Here is a 21,426-nt window from a genome sequence, read left to right as displayed (position 1 = left end):
TGTTACCCAGATTGCTCTCAAACTTTGGACACAAGCATTTCTCCTGCCTCAGCCTCGCAATGTGCTTGGATTACAGATATAAGTCACCACATCCAGCCAAGACTAGTATTTTTAACTTTTGAGTTTTAAATTTTTTTTCTATGTCAAACTGTAGACATGAAAATTTAGGCTTTTTTCCCGAAACAAATTAAGATTTTCTAAATTCTAGAAATTTCTCAATATGTATTAACAAAATTTGAAAATCTGTACATAATTCCATTATAAACCATGGTGTAGAAAGGACTGAAGATGATACATGGACAATTTCTGCCACATTAGAAGGAAAATCCTATCCAATATTGAGAAGAAGAGCCATAGGTCAGTGTCTTTATTACCCTGTATTCCTTTTCAGGAGCTGAACTTCAAAAGTAGGAAACAGGGAGGTGTTGACAGTGATAGTGTTAGTAATAGTGAAAACAGTCAGTTAGGTTCAGGAGAGAATCTGAGAACAGCAAGATTGTCTGAGAAAGAAGACCCTCTAAGGGATAGAGAACTTCTAAGAGCACTGGTAGACTGGCCAAAGCCTAGAAACAGAGCATGGAGGCTGCAGAATACCTGGACTTTCAACCAGAGGATACAGCAAAACTTGAGGGCATCAGTAGTGGTTGCCAAGAAGATCAGCCAAATCTCAGTGAACACAACAAGCACAGGATACTTACCGACCAGGTTGAGTGGTAAATATCTCAATTGAAGGCAACCAATTGCCTGACCCACAGCAAGTGAACTAGCACGTGTGTCCTCTCCATCATGACCATGAAACAACTCAGCCTCCTTCTTGTACCTAGTTGCCATCCCAGGAATGAAGAGAGAGTAGAGAGATTCCTTAAAGAAGTTGGACTTTTTATGGAAAGATTGTTTGCCTGAAAGAGACTGCTTTAAACTAGGAGACCGAGTTATGTTTAGTCGGTAAATTTGTGACAACTCCCGACCCTTCCCACACCCATCACTGTTAGAGGAAATCGATGCTGCAGAGCAAAATGATATAAAATGTAGAAATGAAATTACATATTTTTTGAATGTCTCAGTCATTGTGTATAAATTTTATCACCCTTCTCCAGCATACACACATGTGCACGCACTACTGGGGAGTATCTCTCTAGGTTCTTCTACCACATGTAAGGCATAACCAAGGGTAAATCATATTGTAACATACACAAGTTTCTATATTTTTTCTATTAGCTTTAATATTAATAGAATTCTGTGTGGGTATATAGTAACTTCTGATTGCCTGTAGCTATCTTTACTGAAATATTCCATCGTATCTTCACCATATCACAATAACTTAAATATGGACTCTTTTCCTTTTATCAAGTATAGTAATAGCTAACATTAGTGAGTGTTTATTATGTATCCAGCACTGTGCCCATATGTAATACTTTGTGAGGATCAGTGGGCTGCATATGAGGGAACTGCAAGTTAAGGAACTTCCACGTATACTTTGAAGTTCATTCTCTTAAATAAGGAAGCTATATCGCCTTCCACTGCCTTGCATTTTTGTTTTCAGCCCTGCCCTTCAAAACCTTACTGTGTTTGTGTAAATTCTGTCTTCCCATGTTCCTTCTCCCACACTCCCTTGTCCCATTTGGTTTTCTGGTCCTTCTCTGTTGCATGAATTCTATTTCTCTCCTTTTATTACCTGAGGTCTTTCTGGCACACTGATTCTCTGAGCCTGTTCTTATGCTCCTCTTCCCCTCCCACTCTTCGCCCTTTTGTCATTGGCAGCTTCTTACAGATTCCCTTGCTCTTTTTGTCTTCTCTCTCTCAGTCCAACAAAGACTGCTTATAAAGAGCAATGACCCTATCATTTGAACAAAAGATTCCAAGAACCCTGTGTAGGTTGGTTCTTGATTTGCTTAACTGAAGAAACTGATTAGCTACTTCATCAGTTGTTGAGTATCTCTATTAATGTCAGGGTGTTACATGTTACAGTATTAGTAGCTCTGACAGTGACTGTCTTCAAATTAATTTTACTGACTGATTTTATCTCAGAGGTCTTATCTGTAGAGTGATCACTCTTAATATCTCCCGAAAGGAAAGATAAAATCCCTGAAAGTTCATTACCTTAGAGGCTTATTTTAAAACAACTTCTATTTTTTTATTTCACATTTTAAAGTTCTAAATTATGCTTGGAAAAGATAATATCATTTAGGCCTTTAAGTTTCTTTTAGCTTTGAATTCACTGATAATGTATTTTTCATTTAGATTTGAAATATGATAATTGAGAAGAGTATAATCATTCAGCAAAGGAAGAGTGAGGTAATATATGAATGTATATGTAAACCTAACTACATATATTTATAGAAATATGCATATGCTTCCATAAATATTAACCATACGTGATTTTGTATGTAATAGTCACATATTGCTTAGGAATGCTAATTAATAAAAAGGTCTTGTTGAATTCAAATTGGTTTTACAATCTTCATTTTAACGATTTGTCATTATTACTGTGCGACTTTGAAAAACCAGGTCTATTGAACTTATGGATATGGGAAATACATATATTTAAACTGAAACAAAACTATTTTATTTTATTTTATTTATTTTATTTTATTTTTAGAGAGAGAGTTTTGCTTTGTTGCCTAGGCTGGAGTGCAGTGCTATGCGATCTCGGCTCACTGAAACCTCTGCCTCCTGGGTTCAGATAATTCTCCTGCCTCAGCTTCCTGAGTAGCTGGAATTACAGGCGTGTGCCACCACACCTGGCTAAATTTTTTTTTTTTGTATTTTTACTAAAGATGGGGTTTCAACGTATTGATCAGGCTGGTCTTGAACTCTCGACCTCAAGTAATCTACCCACCTTGGCCTCCCAAAATGCTAGGATTACAGGTGTGAGCCGCCGCGCCCGACCTGAAACAAAATTTTAATTGTGACTTTTTAGCATTACTTTCTCCTCAAAAAGCCAAGAATTGACTCTTTGATATGTTATCTAGTGAAATAAATTTGATATTTTTTCTTTGATTTCTGTATGTCTTACCAATTTAAGAAGTCTTTCTTTCCAGAAGAACAGTCTTCTAGCTGATATTAGTTGGTGATGTGCTGTGGACTATACTGCAGTAGAAAATTTTTGTTTATAGTCTAAATTCCTTTTGGATATCATTAAGAATTAATTATTTTAATAAGTGGAATAGGTTTTCTAATTATTAGTAAGTTGTAATTATTTACCCCCTCACTTTTTTTCAATCTTACAAAAAAGGCCAAAGTATCACAATGAACATATCCAGTAGAACTGGGGGGAAAATTAAAAATGAGTTTCTTTATGCAAAATTGCTACCACATATAATGCATTATGATATGGGGAGTGGCTTACAGTTCATATATTCGTATAGTTTATATATTCTTGATGAAATCTTTTACAGAACTTAGAAATTTAAGTTAAAAACACTTATTTTATGTGGATTAATTTTAAAAGTAATAGCATAGTAGAAAGATTATTGTAATCTTCAAAGATTTTCAAATTAGTGTATACCGTTCATATGACTTAGAACATTTAGGAAAACTACAGGTATATTTTGGCATAGAAAATAGCAAAATGTATTGTTTTTACTTTTTTGTTGGATTTCAATCTGATGTTTACAAGTGTTGAGGTTATCTTATATAGTACTAGAAAGCTTAGATATCTAGAAACATGGATTTTTTAGTGGTGGAGTTTGGCATCAAACACACATTGGCCTGAGTCAGCGCTTCATCCATTTCAAGCAGTGTTACCTTGGGCTACCACTCCGAGCCTCAGTCTCCTTGGTTATAAAATGGGAGTGATAGCAATTATCAGAACGAATTATTGTGAAGATGAAATGATAAAATGTTTAGCACAGTGCCTGGCACTTGTTGAGGGTTAGTAAATGGTAGTTGTTGGTAATTTTAGCGATGATAACAGTTCTAGTGTTGTTTAGTGTGAGAAAATAAAATCAAATCTGAAACATATATCACATCACTTTCCTAGCTTTCTCTGTCTGTTTTCAGTCTCTGTTCCTGGGACTCTCTTTTAAGTTCATATATTATAATATTATTAATTTTAAACGCTATTAACTTCTAAACTGTTTAGAGTCACAGTTATGTAATCATAAACTTTTAGAGCTGAAGGGAATTTGGGGATCATTTAGTCCAAACCTCTTATTTTACAAGTAAGAAAATTGTCTTCGGAGTTGTGAAGTGATTTACTCAGTGTAAATTACTTGTGGCAGGTTTCCTTTTTTTTCTTTTTTTCTTTTTTGAGATGGAGTTTTGCTCTTGTAGCCTAGGCTAGAGTGCAATGGCGCGATCTCAACTCACTGCAACCTCCGCCTCCTGGGTTCAAGCGATTCTCCTACCTCAGCTTCCAGAGTAGCTGAGAATACAGGTCATGCCACTACACCCGGCTAATTTTTGTATTTTTAGTAGAGACGGGGTTTTACCACATTGGCCAGGGTGGTCTCGAACTTCTGACCTCAGGTAATCCACCCTTCTCGGCCTCCCAAAGTGCTGGGATTACAGGCGTGAGCCACTGAGCTCAGCTGGCAGGTTTCTTACAGGTGGAATGCTGTGCGTTGTACCACATGCTGCCCCATTCAATGTATCATTCATTTAAAGTGTGAGGCTCTGTTAATTTGATTGGTTCACTTGAGACCCTGTTATGCACTGGGTACTATGCGTGAAATGAGAAATAGAGAGTTCTTACCCTGCAAATATTCACAGTGAAAGGAACTGATTGACAATCACAGAAGTATGAGAAGTATTATAGAAGTAGGGTATAGTAAATACAGTTAAAAGAAAACAAAGGGATAGGAACCGTGGTTTATTAAGTGTCTATATGACAAGTAACTCCCATACACTGTCATTTAATGCAATAACCTTCTGATATAGATGTTATTATCCATAGTTTCTTATTTCATGGCAAAGCTCAGCCCCTGATTGAGAAGGAAGGAAGGAGGTACAGTATCCCTGAGTTCCAGTTAAAAATTCAGTGCTCATGAGGACATGGGCCTTCTATAAAAGATTTGGTAGATATTGGTTGATAATTAAATGGGAGTGATGAATCATTGACTCTGCCTTTTTACCTGCAGCTGACAATTAACACCAAGTTGCTTTTTTGTCATTTGTAGTTTACAAATTCGTTGCCTTAATTGAGTAGGAGAAACTAAACATTTTCTAATTTCTTAACAGAATAACCTTGGCCAGGCTGGTGTCGAACTCCCGACCTAAAGTGATCCATGTGTCTCGGTCTCCCAAAGTGCTGGAATTACAGGCATGAGCCACCGTGCCTGGCCTCACTTTGTTTACTTTTATTACTTGCTTTTCTCCCGCTATGCCTTCGTAAAATCTTTTAGTTGCATCGCTGATGGGCATTTAAGGCACTGTAAGATTTAGTTGTTCAGTGACAATAGTAAGTTGTCATTTTTATCGCTGTTTTAAAAAAAATAATTTTTGGAAGAGCTGCCATGTACTAACAGTTAAGATTTTTTTTTTTAACATTTCCATTGCATAACACTTTCCTTTTCTGTTTTTTTAAAAGAGATGGTCTCTTTTTATTAACATTTTTAAAAAATCCATAGCTTAGTAGGTGTTAGTGTTTCTAAAACACTTGATTGCTCTTGGTTCCAAATAGGTTTTCAGTGGGGAAAAAAATACCCATTTAGAGAATATTTGATACGGCATATATGCCTTCTTTCTGGGGGAAAATATCCTTCTGGGATTCTTAGGATACCCGTGATTTTTTTTAACTTTCAGTTTTATAAATAGAGCTGACCTAGGTTTATAGGTTTCTTTCATTTCTAAAATTCTGCTGTTTTACTAGAACTACTATTATCTTTGGAAACTCTCAATTAAAAGAAAGAAAAACATGTAAAATATTAGGCAGAAACCATGAAAATTATAAATAGAAAATTAATTAAAATATGCATCACAACTTGGTGCTCTTTATAGTTACTGAAATGTATGTAAAAATAAATTTGCTAACAGTGAACTTTTTATAAGCAACAAGTATGCAAAAAGTTCATTAATTATTATAAGCAGCTAGAACTCCAGGCAGAATATTAGCAACCAAATTTATATTACATAGACAATAATTTGAAAGATTCCTCTCTGGAGAAACTGACTATTCCAAAAGAAAAGAATCCCGAAGAGCTGGCCAAGTCACTACTCCACTGACAATGAGGTGCACCCTTGAACAAACCCCACTGAAGTCCACAGAGCTTCTAAAAACATTTTTAGTTCTTTTAGTTCTTTAGTATTTAATATATAAAATAGTCTAGAACTACTAGATTTTCAAGGAATGCCTTCATTGTGAATGAAAACCAAATAACACAAAACAGAGAAAAAGAAAACCCAGGAAACAACTCAAGAGAAACAGAGATCATGCAGAAGAAAATACACGGAAAATATATATATATACACACACACACACACACACATATATATATAGTGTTTAAAGGAAATGATAAAGAGAACAAACAACTCTTAGAAATTAAAGATGTAAGAGCAGAAATTTTTAAAAAATTATTTAAAGGAGATAAAATGAGGAATTTCCCAGAAAGTAGGATAAAAATACAATGGAAGGAAAATAATTAAAATTAGAAAAAAATAATTAAAATATCAGTCTAAAAAATTGACATTTTATAAAAGGAGTACAAAGGAAGAAATTATTGAAGAATTCAAATTTTTCTAAAAACAAAAGTTATCACTTTCATATTGAAAGATCCTACCAAGTACCACCAAAATTTAAAAAGCTCATATCAAGATACCTCATCATGAAATTTAAAAATAGTAAGAATTAAGAAAAGATCTAGAAGCTTCTGGAGAGAAAAACAGTCAAATAAAAAGGCTCAGGAATTAGAGTGGTACCAGGCTTCTGAACAATAACTTTAGACAGAAGAAAATGGAGTATTAACTTTAAATTTTAAGGGAACATTATTTCTGCCTTGTAATTCTACACTCAAATAATCAAATATGAGGATAGAAGAATAAATATATTTTCAAACCTGCAGGGTCTCAAAATCCATCATTTCTCATATACCCTTTCTTAGGAAACTGCTGAAGCATGTTCTTCATGAGGTTTTAAAAATGAGGGCCCAGCACAGGAGACTTGTAAAGAGACATCCCAGGATGAGAGTTGTATACCAGATCCAGAAATGACCACTATAGATCGTCATAGGAGAACAGAGGACCGCAGGACATATGTCCCCAAGAAGAAAATAGAACTAATGAATATGTAAAGGGTACTGCATTCAGAGGAGGCTTTTCAGTTCTTTCAGAGTATGAGATGAATTAGTGAAACTTTTCAAATGCAAAAATGACACAGTTACTAACTCTAGGAATGACCAAGCTTGAACAAGAATACATAATTACAGAACATTAGATGGCCTGCGAATAATAGGTATGTGGTCATAAGACAATAAATAGTGATTAACCTAAATTGGAGATATAATGATATTAGGATAATAGGTGTAGTAGAAGAGAGAGAGAGTGTATGTGTGTTCATTCATGTGCTTGTGCATACACACATACATGAGTGCAGACATGACCATCGGCATATGTGTTGATGGATGGGTAAGTGCTATATTCTCATCTTCCACATTGGGAAGTCAGTAGGTAAGGGGTTTGCAAACTATGACCTGGGGTCCAAATCCAACTGCCCACTGTTACTTCAAAATAAAGTTTCATTGGAACACCACTACTCCTGTTTATTTACATACTGTCTACAGTTGCTCTGGTGCCACCATGGCAGAGATGAATTGTCAAGAAGGAATCTATATGGCCTACAAAGCCTAAAATATTTACTATCTGGCTACACAATTATTAAATTTTAAAAATCAGGAAATAGCAGTACATCATTTAGAAATATATATGTAAGCCTGTGCGCAGTGGCTCACGCCTGTAATCCCAGCACTTTGGGAGGCCGAGGCAGGCAGATCACGAGGTCAGGAGATCGAGACCATCCTGGCTAACACAGTGAAACCCCATCTCTACTAAAAATATAAAAAATTAGCTGGGCGTGCTGGTGGTCACCTGTAGTTCTGGCTACTTGGGAGGCTGAGGCAAGAGAATCGCTTGAACCCAGGAGGCGGAGCTTACTGTGAGTGGAGATTGCGCCACTGCACTCCAGCCTGGGCGACAGAGCGAGACTCTGTCAAAAAAAAAAAAAAACAAAAAAAAAAAACAAAAAAATCAGTTGTGTTCTATACCGTAATAAGGAACTATTTAAACAAGAAATGAAGAAAACAATTCCATTTACAATAGCTACAAAAAAATTAAGAATAAATTTAACCAAGGAGGTGAAAGACCTCTACACTGAAAACTATAAAGTATTGATGAAATAAATAGAAGAGGACACAACAAACGGGGAATATATCCTGTGTTCATAGATTTGAAGAATTAATATTGTTAAAATGTCCATACTACCCAAAAACAATCTACAGATTCAGTAGACTCTTTTGTGTGTGTGTATGTGTGTGTGTGTCAAGGTCTAACTCTGTTACTTAGGCTGGAGTGCAGTGGTGTAAATCTCGGCTCACCACAAACTCTGCCTCCAGAGCTCAAGCCATCCTCTCAACTTAGCCTCCTGAGTAGCTGGGACTACAGGTATCAACCACCATGCCTGGTTAATTTTTGTGTTTTTTTGTAGAGATAGGGTTTCACCATGTTGCCCAGGCTGGTCTCCAACTTGTGAGCTCAAGTGATGTGCCCGCCTTGGCCTCCCAAAGTGCTAGAATTATAGAGGTGAGCCACCACTCCTGGGCAGAATCAACACCCTTTATCAAAATTCCAATAAAATTTTTCACAGAAATAGAAAAAATAACCTTAAAACTTGTTTTAGGATTGTTTAAATCTTATTTGTTTAAATTCTGTTTAGACCCTGAATAGCCAAAGCAAACTTGAGAAAAAACAAATAAACAAAAAAACCCAAACAAATAAAAACAAAGTTGGAAGCATCATACAACCTGACTTCAGAATACAAAAGAGAACCATAGACCAATGAAACAGAAGAGAGGGCCCAGAAGTAAATACGTTTGTAGTCAATTGATTTTTGACAACTATGCCAAGAACACACAAGATGGAAAAGACAGTCTCTTCAATAAATGGTCCTAGGAAAACTGGATATCCTTGTGTAGAATAATGAAATTAGAGCCTCATTTCACACCATATACAAAAATTCAAGTCAAAATGAATTGAAGACTTAAATGTAAAATCTGAAGCTGTAAAACTACTAGAAGACAATGTAATGGAAAAGCTCCGTGACATTGGTCTGGGTGATTTTTTGGATATAACTCCATAAGCACAGGCAACAGGAGCAAAGGTAGACAGGTAGAATTGAATCAGGTGAAAAAGCTTCTGCACAGCAAAAGAAATGACAGAGTGAGGAGACTTCCTACAGAATGGGTGAAAATATTTGCCAGCCATACATCTGATATATCCAAAATATAAAAGGAATCAATTCAATTGTAAGAAAACAACCTGATTTAAAAATGGGCAAAAGACCTGAATAGACACTTCTCAAAAGAAGACATAAAAATGACCACCACGTATATTAAAAAAAAGTTCCATGCTGTAAGAGGAATTTGCATACCTTTAAGTACAGATTTGGCAGTGATCAAAGCAGATGGCTGGAAAAGCTCAACAAGCAGAATTCTCCTTTGACTCCTTGAGGAACCTTACCTTTCAGATTGAGAAAAGCTATAATATGATTTAAAATCCATCTGGCATTTGCTGTTAGATTGTGATTTTTGATAAACAGCAGACAGTGTCAGGTTTTATTTTATTTTCCTAGAATCAGGGTAGTCAAGAATATTTCATTTACTCTAGCCAGTTCTTTTTCAAATTTTGGCCCAAACTTTATTCCCAAAACATTATATCGGTACATATTTTAAAATCTAGCAAACGCATGGGCATTTGTGAAGACCTTTTGTTTTCTACAAAATACGTTCTGAATTTTTGCTTGTACTGAAAATTATTTGCAATAAACACAGGAAGTGGTACACTAAAAAATGCTCAACATCGCTAATCATCAGGGAAATGCAAATCAAAACCAAAATATCACTTCACACCTGTTAGAATGGCTGTTAGCAAAAGGCAAAAGATAAGTGTTAGTGAGGATATAGGGAATAGGGAACCCTTGCACACTGTTGGTGGGAATATAAATTGGTAGAGCCATTATGGAAAACAGCATGTATGTTCCTAAAAAAATTAAAAATAGAACCACCTTAGGATCCAGTAATCCCAGTACTGGGTATATATCCAAAGGAAATGAAATCAGTATGTCAAAGAGATATTTTCGCTCCTATGTTCATTGCAGCATTAATCACAATAGCCAGGATATGGAATCAACCTGAGTCCCTCAGTGGATGAATGGAAAAAGAAAATGTGAGTACATAATGGAATACTGCCCAGCCTTTAAAAAGTTAGAAATTCTGTCATATACAAAAACATGAATGAACCCGGAAGATGTTATATTCTGTGAAATAAACTAGGCACAGAAAAACAAATACCACTTGATCTCTTAACGTGCAATCTAAAAAAGTTGAACTCATAGAACAAAGTAAAATGATGATTACCAGAGGCTGGAGGCTGGAGGATTGGGAAGATGTTGGTCAGGGAACCCAAAATTTCACTTATATAGGAGGAACAAGTTCAAGAGATCTATTGTATATCATGGTGATTACACTTAATGAAAATATATTGTATACTTGAACATTGCTAAGAGTATATTTGATATTTACATATTGTGTACAGCCGCTCTGGTGCTACCATGGCAGAGAAGAATAGTCAAGAAGAAGACCATATGGCCCACAAAGCCTAAGATATTTACTATCTGGACCTTTACAGAAAGCATCCTTGTGATACACAATAATTAAAACAAAAAAAATCAGGAAATAGCAGTATGCCATTTAGAAATATATATGTAAATACAGAAAAAAAAGTTCTGTTTCTGTACAGTAACAAGGAACTGTTTGAACAAGAAATTAAGAAAATGATTCCATTTACAATAGCTACAAAAAAATAGGAATAAATTTAACCAAGGAGGTGAAAGATCTCTATACAACAAAAAAATGATAACTATATTAGGAAATACATGTGTTAAATGGCTTGATTTATCCACCTCACAGTGTATGCATATATCAAAACATCATGTTGTCTACACATTGGGTACAGTGTACACTGCTTGGGTTATAGGTGCACCAAAAACTCCGAAATCATCGCTAAAGAACTTATTCATATAACCAAAAACCACCTATTCCCCAAACACTACTGAAATTTTAAAAAAGAAAAAAACAAAACAACTCACACCTGTAATCCTAGCACTTTGAAAGGCCAGTGTGGTTGAATTGCTTGAGCTCAGCAGTTCGAGTCCATCCTGGGCAACATGGCGAAACCTCATCTCTACAAAAAATACAAAAATTAACCGGATGTGGAGGCACGTGCCTGTGGTCCCAGCTACTTGTGGGGCTGAGGTGAGAGGATCCCTTGAGCCTGGGAGGTGGAAACTTATCTTATATACCATAATTTTAATTTTTACTTGTCAATTTAAAAAGAATTTAAGGAACTATGTTTGAAAATATGCAAAGAAATAGCTTAAAAAATTAACAGTGTTCACCTAAGGTGTGTAAGAGTCTGAAGTGCAGAGGAGTGGGACAGAATACGGCAGCTTTTCATTTAAGCCTAATAGTACAGTACTGTTTCAAAACCGTATACATGTATTGCTTTAATAAAATTTTTAAAAATTAAATTTAGAAAATTAAGAAAAGGTAGCCATTAGAATCAGGCTTGTTGATGTAGGATGTGTCATGTTATACTGATGCATAATTCACCAAATACTGTATTTAAAAAGAAAGTATCAGAGATACCATGGGAAAAAATATATGTTAAAAAATACCGGTACCTTCAAACACCCTATTCCCTATAGTATCAATTTTTTATTATTTGCTTTCTGATACAAGTATAGTAGGTAATTGATGCAAACAACCTCCATCTCTTATTTTAGTATTATTAGTGGCTTCAAAACTTCCATGTAGCAACTTCTTTTTATCATAGCTGCTAATGAGAAGCAAAAAGAAAAAAATCAAACCAAAGAAAATTGATTTACTATCTTGTCACACTCTTTTGGTGATGGTAGTAAACCAGAGGAGAAAAAATTAAGAGTAGTGAATTGGCTCAAAGTAAATCAGACGAGTACTTCTGGGGGTCAATGAACCCTAAAACCTGACGGTAGATAATAAAATGTTGCTGAATTTTGATTACTATTAAGTATCTCTAATGTACTGTATTTTATGTTCACCAAATAGAGTTATCTTTTCATGTAAAGCAAGATTTTTAAATGTAAAAACCATGGTTTATTTAGTTTTGTATCCTCTACAGGGTAGTGTTTGGACTTAGTAGGTGCCCAGTAAAGGCATGCTTTAATATGAATGGGTTTTCACTACTGAGTAGCTTGTTCTAGTTGATTTTCAAAAGAGTCTTAAATTTGTAAGTGAATAAAAAATTATATGAGTATTATGAATGTTCGAACAAATGGAAGCATTTCTTTTCCCTGATTTCGCATATGTGTATGATTCGTGCTAAGTGATGATAAAGGCCCTTCTGTTTTTCACTCTTGGAAGAGAAATGCTTATCTTCTTTACAAACAATTTCAGGTTGTTATTGCTGTAAAACAAGCCCTGAGACCTCTTATCTATTCCTTGTTATTTTTTCTATTTTCCACCATCCTGTGGGAGAACATCTTTTTAATATGGTTTTATACAATCAGCCTTCAATGTGTCTCAGATACGGGTTTAGTAAATCTGTTACGTACTTTTGTTTCAGTCTTCTGCTTTTTCTCTGAACAATATAGTTTGCAATTTCCCTTGTTATTAAAAGTCAGGAATATTTTCTTATTTATCAATATACTTTTCAATCATTTCTGCCATGTTCTTTTTGGAAGACTCTTGCTTTTTAGCTAAATGGTACCAGAGCCCGAGAAAAAGTGGCTAAGATCTGATGACATTTGATGAATTGGTATGTCATTTGCAATTGTGTATTCTACCCAGTTCCCTGGGTAAAATTGAGAGAGATTTTCCCATGTTTTCTCATGGAAGTGCTAGAGAAATTGTTATAGCATAATTCCTTAGAAAAATTATTCATAGTAATGTATCTGTGAGACACATCTAGACCAGGGATATCTCATGGAAATGATTGTCCTTTCTGAACAAGTGCCACATATTTTCGTTTGTAAACTTATTTTCTTCTCATCCTGGAACTCATGATATTAATATTAAAACATTGTGTGACTAGTGAGCTATGACTCTAATATACAAACAATACCTATTTTATTATTTCTGTAAAATAAGCAAGTCATGTTGTGTTCATTTAGCTAGAAATGAAAAAAACCCAGCACCCCTGCATTTTGCATTTAATTAATTTGTGGTAGTATAGTATTATACCATCTTTTAAAAACTACTGGCAAATTTTAAATGTTCAGTGCACTATATAAATAGGAATGAGAAGAGTCTGTTCAGGGCAAGGTAATTAGAGCATCTTTGGCTAGAATATCTCTGAGTAAAAATAGCTGGTCTCAGTGTTGGAGTAAGGTAATTAAGTCCTGAAGAATAATGATAAAAACTTTTTGCTCAGATACCCTTTCTTCATTTAACTTCAATGCCGTACATTCAAATAAAATCTCTATGTAATCAAACTAGCCCGTTAAGTACTATTGAGTGAGATAAATTGTAACACCTATTCTATATCCTTGCAAAAGGGAAATGCATGTTATCTAAAAACATAACAGCTTATAAATTAAAAACGTTCGTTTTTCTTCTCTTTTGTCTTATATCAACTTTATGTATACTTATATACATAATCTCCTAGCTCCTACCTCCTCTTCTTTCTTCCTTCTTCCTCAGGTAATGTACAATAATACATTATAGTAACATAAATTGAGATTGATGGATTTTTTTGTGTTCTTCTTAACCTTCTGACAAATCATTTCTTGCCCTTTTTCCCCCCAAATCTTAAATGTAGGCATCTTCCAATGAGTTGTCTCAGTCCCATTTTTCCCCCTATAGTCCATGCCTTGGTAAACCTTTATTCCTACCACAACACTTTATGCAGTGATTCCTGAACATGTCTTCCTGGTCAAGTCTCCTGGACTCCAAAATTGTATTTCCAGCTGTTGCCTGGATTTCTATATTTGAAATGTAATGACATCTTAAACTAAATGACTTCAAAGTCAAGAGTCATTCTCTATTCCATCTAATCATCCCACCTCCTCTTCACACAGCCTTCACTATCTCAGTTCATGACACCATCAGTCACTTTTGATAACTTGCAGCATTTTACACATCCAACTAAAGTCATGTACATTCTACTTATGTAACATCATCAAATTTACCTCCTTCATTCTGTTCTCATTGCCTTTGCTTAGGTTGAGAACCACATGTCCTCTCGCCAGGAATATAACAGTTGCTCTTCATCTTCATGTGCTGCTTCACCAGTCCGTTCTACCCACAGTTCATAGATGTGCTTTTTTAAGAACTGGACTGGTAATGCCATTACTCTGTTTAAAGACTTCCACTGGACCTTCCCTGCCTCTTAATCTAAGACCAGAATTTTTAGCCTTATTTGCAAGGCCTGTCCCAGTTTAGCTGTTTAGCCTCCTTTTACACATATGCCCTATTCTTAAAAAATGGAATGGATTTTTCCCCTTCAGATATGTTACGTTATTTTCCATCCATATGTCTTTTCATAAAATGTAACCTTCATGAGGGCAATGATTTTCTTTTTATCTGTATTGTTTACTGTTTTATCCCTAGCAAGTAAAACCCATATGTCACACGTAGCAGGTACTCAGTAAGTATTTGCTGAATGAATAGGTAAGTAAATGGATAGAAGAAGGAATTGGAAGATACATTTCATGAGACTCACCTATTCCTTTCCGACTTTGGGTTCTGAGCAAGAGTCCTGTATCTTCTCAGTAAGTTTTCTTTGTTTGTGCTAACTTAAGTGAATTATATTACTTCTAATCTAATGATACTTTACTGAGACAGCACAAAAAAGTTAGAAAGGCAACTTGGATAGAGGGACTTGGTTTAGAGACCTGTTTCATTTTGAAAAGGTTTCTCTCAGCTTTGCTTTGTCATTCACACAGTATAAATCAACAAAACCCCACTCAAAGATCAGATATCCCACAACCCAAATATGTGCTGAAGGAAGAAACATTCTGCTTTCAATGGAACAACAATACTGTGTTTTTGGTTGCATGTAACAAAGAAATTTAATAAGACAGTCATGTATTAATTGCAAACATATTTATCCTAAGATACTAATTTATATACTAATTAGTTGATTTTCAAGGCAAACTAATTTGGTTGTTTGTCAGGCCACAATAAAACTATCCCCAATATTTTGTATCCACATTCATTTTCTTAATAAATGACCAAAACTGTAGGCAAGAAGCAAGATCAGAATCATGATGAAAATGTGATGTCAAAACTTTGGAGTTTTAACTACTAGTTATGTTTCTTAAGGAATCAAGACCTGAGATGGGGGACTCTAGATTCATAACCTGATAAAGCATTTTCAGGTTTGAATAGATGTTTGAAACACCTTTAAAAGCCAACTACATAGCTTCGATTAAGTGGAAGAATGTGATAAATAAAGGACAGCTTAGATTTTAAAAACAAAGTCAAGAAATAAATGTGTTTCTAAGGTACATAAGGTAACTGAGGCGCTGAAACATAGGTGCTGATAAATATGCAATTTTCTTTGGTTATAAAAGATTCTAAGAGGCTTACAGGAGATTGTTTATAATTAAGTAAGCTTACTCTAAGAAGCACAAATTTAGAACACAAGAAACTAAAATAAATTAAGCCATAATTTCTGCCTAAGAGACATGAAAAGTTCGTGCTTTTTTTCATGACTACTGGAGTAATTGTAGGTATACTGAGCATGCTTCTTTCATTTGATGTAATTTTGACTCTCCATCAATCTATCCCATGGTTAAAACTAATTCTCTCCTGGTGGGCTTTTTAGTAGCATGCAATTTTCTTACATATTGTGAAGTGTTTTAGATGATTTTTTTCCAATATTTTATTTATTTAAGATTTTGCTTGACAAAGTATAATTGTACATATTCATGGGGGTACATAGTGATATTTTGATCCACATAATGTATACTGATCAGGGTAATTAACATATCCATTCTCTCAAACTGGATGATTTTTAATGAATAATAAACCGATCTTATTTCTAACTAGTTAGGAAAAACAAAGAATTCTTCATTACATTTATGCACAACACAAGGGTACTTATGAGAAGATAAGACTTACTATTTGCGACAAAACATTTCTACCCTAGTATTCTATTCATGGTGATAGCTAATAATTGACATTATTCTCAGGGACAGCAGTGGTGGTAGTATTGCCACTGTTATAGCTTCTACTCTAGTCACTGGCTTCCAGCAAACATGTTCTTGTTATATATTTTCCAATTAACACCTTACATAATGTCTGAAATGTATGGTGGTAGGCATTTTAACCTGTTTTACTTTAAAATGGGAACATAAGGAAGATAAACATATACATAAGAAGTCAGTGCTTAAGCCCATACTAAAATTTACATATTATACTCTAGCACAACACCTTCTTCGAAGTAAAAGGGACAGCTGAAATGTGTCATCTTGTCATGTATAAAAAGACACGTTTCAAAGCATAATGACCATACTGTAAGCCTTCACTGTTTCTCTAATCTTCTTTAAATTTGCACATGGGTAACAGGTCAGACAGTCAGAATAGAGTTGCCAGGTAAATCAGAATTTTCATTATCTGGATTTGTATGGCTGACTTGGTGCATTGGGGGAGGCCTCTATGACAAGCATGTTAAATGTATACTTTCTGGAGCCCAAAATGCTGAAGACACTGCTTTAACCTAAGTTATTCTTCTCAGAGAAGAAAAATTATTTACACATGTACATATATAAAATTATATATGCTATTCAATATATGTTTTAAATAGATATGCATACAAATTTTCTTGCCCTTGCTTACATTCTTCATCTATAGTGCTGTAATGCAATGAAATTAAGCCTCTCTGGTAACTGCAGTTCTCCCTGAGAATAAGTTTCTATTATAGTACCATTATGCTAGAGGGTCCTACATATGCCTTAAGGGAATACTTTATGACAGTTGCTAATTATAGCCACATGATGCTTTTATTCCAATTTAATCATTCATAAAAGGCACATATAGCATCTGGTAAGTACTTTCATTTATTTTTTCCATTAAGTGCTTTTAGAATGTTGATTCTATAGCATCACTCAATAATATTTATCAATATAATTTTAAGTATTATTTACTTTTATTTGATTTGAATATAATGTCTGCCATTCATGGATTATTTGCTACCTGAAAAAATAAACTTTGGGGCCAGATGCAGTGGCTCATGCCTGTAATTTTTGCACTTTGGGAGACTGAGGCAGGAGGAACGCTTGAGGCTAGGCGTTTGAGACGAGCTGGGACAACATAGTGAGACCTTGTCTCTACAAAAATTAAAATAAAATAAAATAAAATAGCCAGACTTGGTGATGCATGCCTCTAGTCCAGTTACTCCAGAGGCTGAGGTAGGAAGATCACTTGAGCCCAAGAAGTTGAGGCTGCAGTGAGCCATGATCACACCACTGCACTACAGCCTAGGCAACAGAGCAAGATCCTATCTCCCCAAAAATAAATAAATAAAATTTGAGCCTAGTAGCTGTTGTCATTTGCCACTTTCCTAGACTAAATCATTATTATAGGCTATACCATATTACTGACATGTTTTGATTAATGTAACAAATGCTTTTCCAACTTAACATTTTTCACAGCTTATTTTGATATGGAGTTTCTCTTAATGTTATAGTAACATTACTAAAATAGTTTTATTTAGATAAAATTCTTTAAAATGTATAGTACAAATAACATCTTTGTTAGATCTGTAACTAAGAGGCAATAAATTTGAAGCACACTCCATATGAGAAATTGTAAAGCCAAACGAACAAAATCAGGATTATTTTGGGATGACACAATGTCACGAAAGTCAAGAGGAGAGTATCATGGAGACTGAAAAATGATAGCACTGAATGCTGCTGTTCTTTTAAAGATGAAGGTTTAGCTATCAAAGCAGGAACCTAAGGGCAAAATCTGAAATTAATAAATCAAGAAATAGCAATATAAGCATATGGCTATTTAGGAATAATTATTACTATTAGATAAAAATTTGCTTCTGGAAAGAGGATTCATGACAACAGTGGAATCATGGACTGTTTTGTGATACTGGATTTTTAAATCATGAAGCATGTGTTATATTTTAAGACAAAAAAAAAAAAAAAAAAACTGGGGAGGGATCTTCGTGTTGGTAGGATTCATTTTCCACCTTTAAAAATTTAGGTAAGGAGAGTGCGATAGAAGCCAGACTTTAAGTAGACAAGAAATGGAGAGGAAGTGGAACAGCAGTCATAGACCAGTTCCTCCAGAAGCTTGACCTGAAAGAGTTAGTATCAGTTAAACACCATGAGATAGAGGAGGGTAATTTGCTATGTTATAACTTACACAGTTTGCTGATTTTTATCATGAATTAAATATATGTACTTGTTTAAACATTGCACTGTCATTTACCATTTGCTAAGTAGATGCATAAGAACATTGAGGCCAAACTTACAGTCTCAGGAGCCTCAGTTTCACTATGGAGTTTTCCCTCAGCAAATGTTTGCTTTTCCTGGTCCTTTTATCTTAGCTAACCTTGGTTTCTAGATCAAGATGATTTTCCTTCTTTGTTTTCACATAGCATATTCAATCACACCACACTCTTTTTAATCACCGTTCTTTCTGATGGGTTTTTGATTGGATCCAAATTTGCAGGCTGGGCCCTGAGAATCTAATTCATATGTCTGTTGTAGTACTTCTCAAATATTTTAGTCTCAGAACTGCTTTATATGCTTAAAAATTATTGAGGACCCTGATAATTTTTGTTTTTGTAGCTTTTGTCTTTCGATATTTTCCATATTAGAAATCAAACCTAAGAAATTTAAAAAATGTTTTTACTACATTTAAAATAACATTATTATTCCCATTATATATTAATATAACATTTTTCTGAAAAAGTAATTATTTTCCAGTATCAAATAATTGAGGGAGAAGAGTATATGTTTTTTCTGATTAAAAAAATTCTCTTAGCAATTTTCAATGCGTTTACTATAGTCACCATTTTGTACAACAGATCTCTTGAATTTACCCCAACTGAAATTTTGTATCCTATGAAGTAGTTACTATAATTACAGCTAATCTAGGAAAATGGGCAAATATTAAGAACAACTCTAATTCATTCAAAATATCCACCACTTTTGGGAAGTAAAATTATCTGCTCCTGTAATAAGATTAGATAAAATCTTAAAATCAATTAGATGGCACTTGAGTTATTACAGTTTTGAAAATGTATGTCTCTGTGTTCATACATGCACACACACTCAAGTATAATTTATTCAGAAACAGGGTTTGTTCCCACTTGGCAGGAGTGTTGATTTTCTAGCTTATCTGCAGTTTGAGGTAATAAGTCTAATAAGTTTTGAGAGATCTTAAGTATTATACTGTAGTTTGAAGACTGATTTGTTACATTTGCAAATTGGTTGGTTTCCACATACAGACCGTAATACACCTACCTGTGTTAGTTACTTTTTAAATGTTTGTTATTGCTGCAACCATACTTACGTGTTTCATTGAATTACAAGTTCCTTAATAACAGTGATGGTATTTAAAAAATCTGGAATAGCCCACCATGACTAGGTATATTGTATTGAAGTGCTCTGTGCATATTGACTGACCCATACTTGGTAGATAAGGGTTACTATAAATAGAAATAGTCCTTCTTATTGCTGATAATAGTGGTAAAGGCATAACTCTGGAAATTGTTTTTATTTTTAAAATAAAAATTGTAGAATGAGCACCCTATCTTAAGTTGGGTCCTACTATAATATTTGTAATTAGATCACTTGGAGACATTTCTTAGGTACCTGCTAATTATTTGTTAATCAAAATAGGAGCCAAGCTTCTAATAGAAGTGTCTAAAAAACAGTAATAATGATAGTTTCTGGAAAATCACTTGCAAATATTCAAATTCAAAATAAACTTAAGAACTTTTATTAACAATGTAGATTATTATGAAAGTCAAGGGATGAAAACTGAAGCCCTACACACACACACACACACACACACACACACACACACACACACGCATGCTTTGAGATAGGGTCTCGGTCTGTCACCCAGACTAGAGGGCAGAGTGGCACAATCACAGCTCACTGCGGCCTCGACCTCCTGGGCTCAAGTGATCCTCCTTCCTCAGCTTCCTGAGTAGCTGGTACTACAGACATATGCCAAATATGCCTATACATGTAATTCCCAGAGTTATTCCTATAGGGAATTGTAGTAAACTACAATTCTCACCAAAAACTACAAAAATATGACTAATTTTTAATTGTTTTATAGAGATGGGGGTCTTCCTCTGTTGTCTAGGCTGGTCTTGAACTCATGGCTTCAGGTGATCCTCTCTCCTTGGCCTCCCAGTGTGCTGGTATTACATTTGTGAGCCACGATGCCTGGCTCTGTATTTTTCAGTATTAATTTGAAGAACATCCTTGAATCAATGACTATTACTCAAATATAAAGGCCAAATTTAGAGTTTATCAAGACTCAATAGATAATTACAGTAGATAATATTTACTGAGTACACACTGTGTGCCAAGCACTGTGATACATACTGTTATGCATTTTCTCATTTAATCCTCAAAACAAGTGTGTTATAATTACTCGCACTTTATAGATGACAAACTGTGGCTTACCAAGGTTTGATAACTAGTTCTAGTTAAGTGGCAGAGCTGAGACTTGAACCCAGGAATTTGAACAGTGATTTTTAAGCAATTATTGATGTTGGAAAGCTGAGGCAGGAGAATCGCTTGAACCCAGGAGGCACAGGTTGCAGTGAGTCGAGATCGTGCCACTGTACTCCAGCCTGGGCGACAGAGTGAGACTCCATCTCAAAAATAAATAAATAAATAAATAATTGTGCTTTGAAATGTATGTTGTTAATATAGTTCTGTATTCAAGTGTTAGCACACAATTCTTTTAAAATGTGGAGCTAACCTATTATTCCAAAGAGAAACTTGTTATAAAGTCCCTAAAAGTTCACTAAGGGGAAAAGTGCAGATACAGACATGAATAATATTTCACCAAGGTATAAGATTATTATCATTAATGAGATATTATGGGGATGCAATGTAACTTAACCATATGTTACTAAAAGTGTTTTTATTACATTGATGAGTTATACATTCATGTGAAGTATTTATTTCATATGTTTTGTAGTGAGAAATTTCAAAGAATTTGGTTAAATCATTTTGAGGACATAATTTGAGAG

The 21,426-nt window shown here is 34.7% G+C and overlaps 1 protein-coding gene across 16 annotated transcripts in view; it reads left to right on the top strand.

Annotated features, from left to right (window-relative positions):
• The window catches only part of RABGAP1L (RAB GTPase activating protein 1 like), a 786,378-nt gene that overhangs the window by 319,107 nt on the left and 445,845 nt on the right, over positions 1–21,426 (top strand). For 3 of the 16 annotated variants that reach the window (XR_004181611.1, XR_004181599.1, XM_031662147.1), the window contains one exon: positions 2,242–2,446. The exons of the other annotated variants lie outside the window; for them this stretch is intronic. Coding sequence is in view for 1 of the 3 variants with exons in the window: in XM_031662147.1 (XP_031518007.1) it covers positions 2,242–2,247 (6 nt within the window). In the remaining 2 variants the exon portion in view is untranslated. Of the gene's footprint in view, positions 1–2,241; positions 2,447–21,426 lie in introns of those variants that run through there. 16 annotated transcript variants of the gene reach the window in all.

The sequence above is a fragment of the Papio anubis genome, chromosome 1 (genome assembly GCF_008728515.1).
Source record: "Papio anubis isolate 15944 chromosome 1, Panubis1.0, whole genome shotgun sequence".
NCBI classification, from domain to species: Eukaryota; Metazoa; Chordata; class Mammalia; order Primates; family Cercopithecidae; genus Papio; species Papio anubis.
The sequence above is the reverse complement of the archived record's forward strand: the minus strand, read 5'-3'. Positions and strand labels throughout refer to the sequence as shown.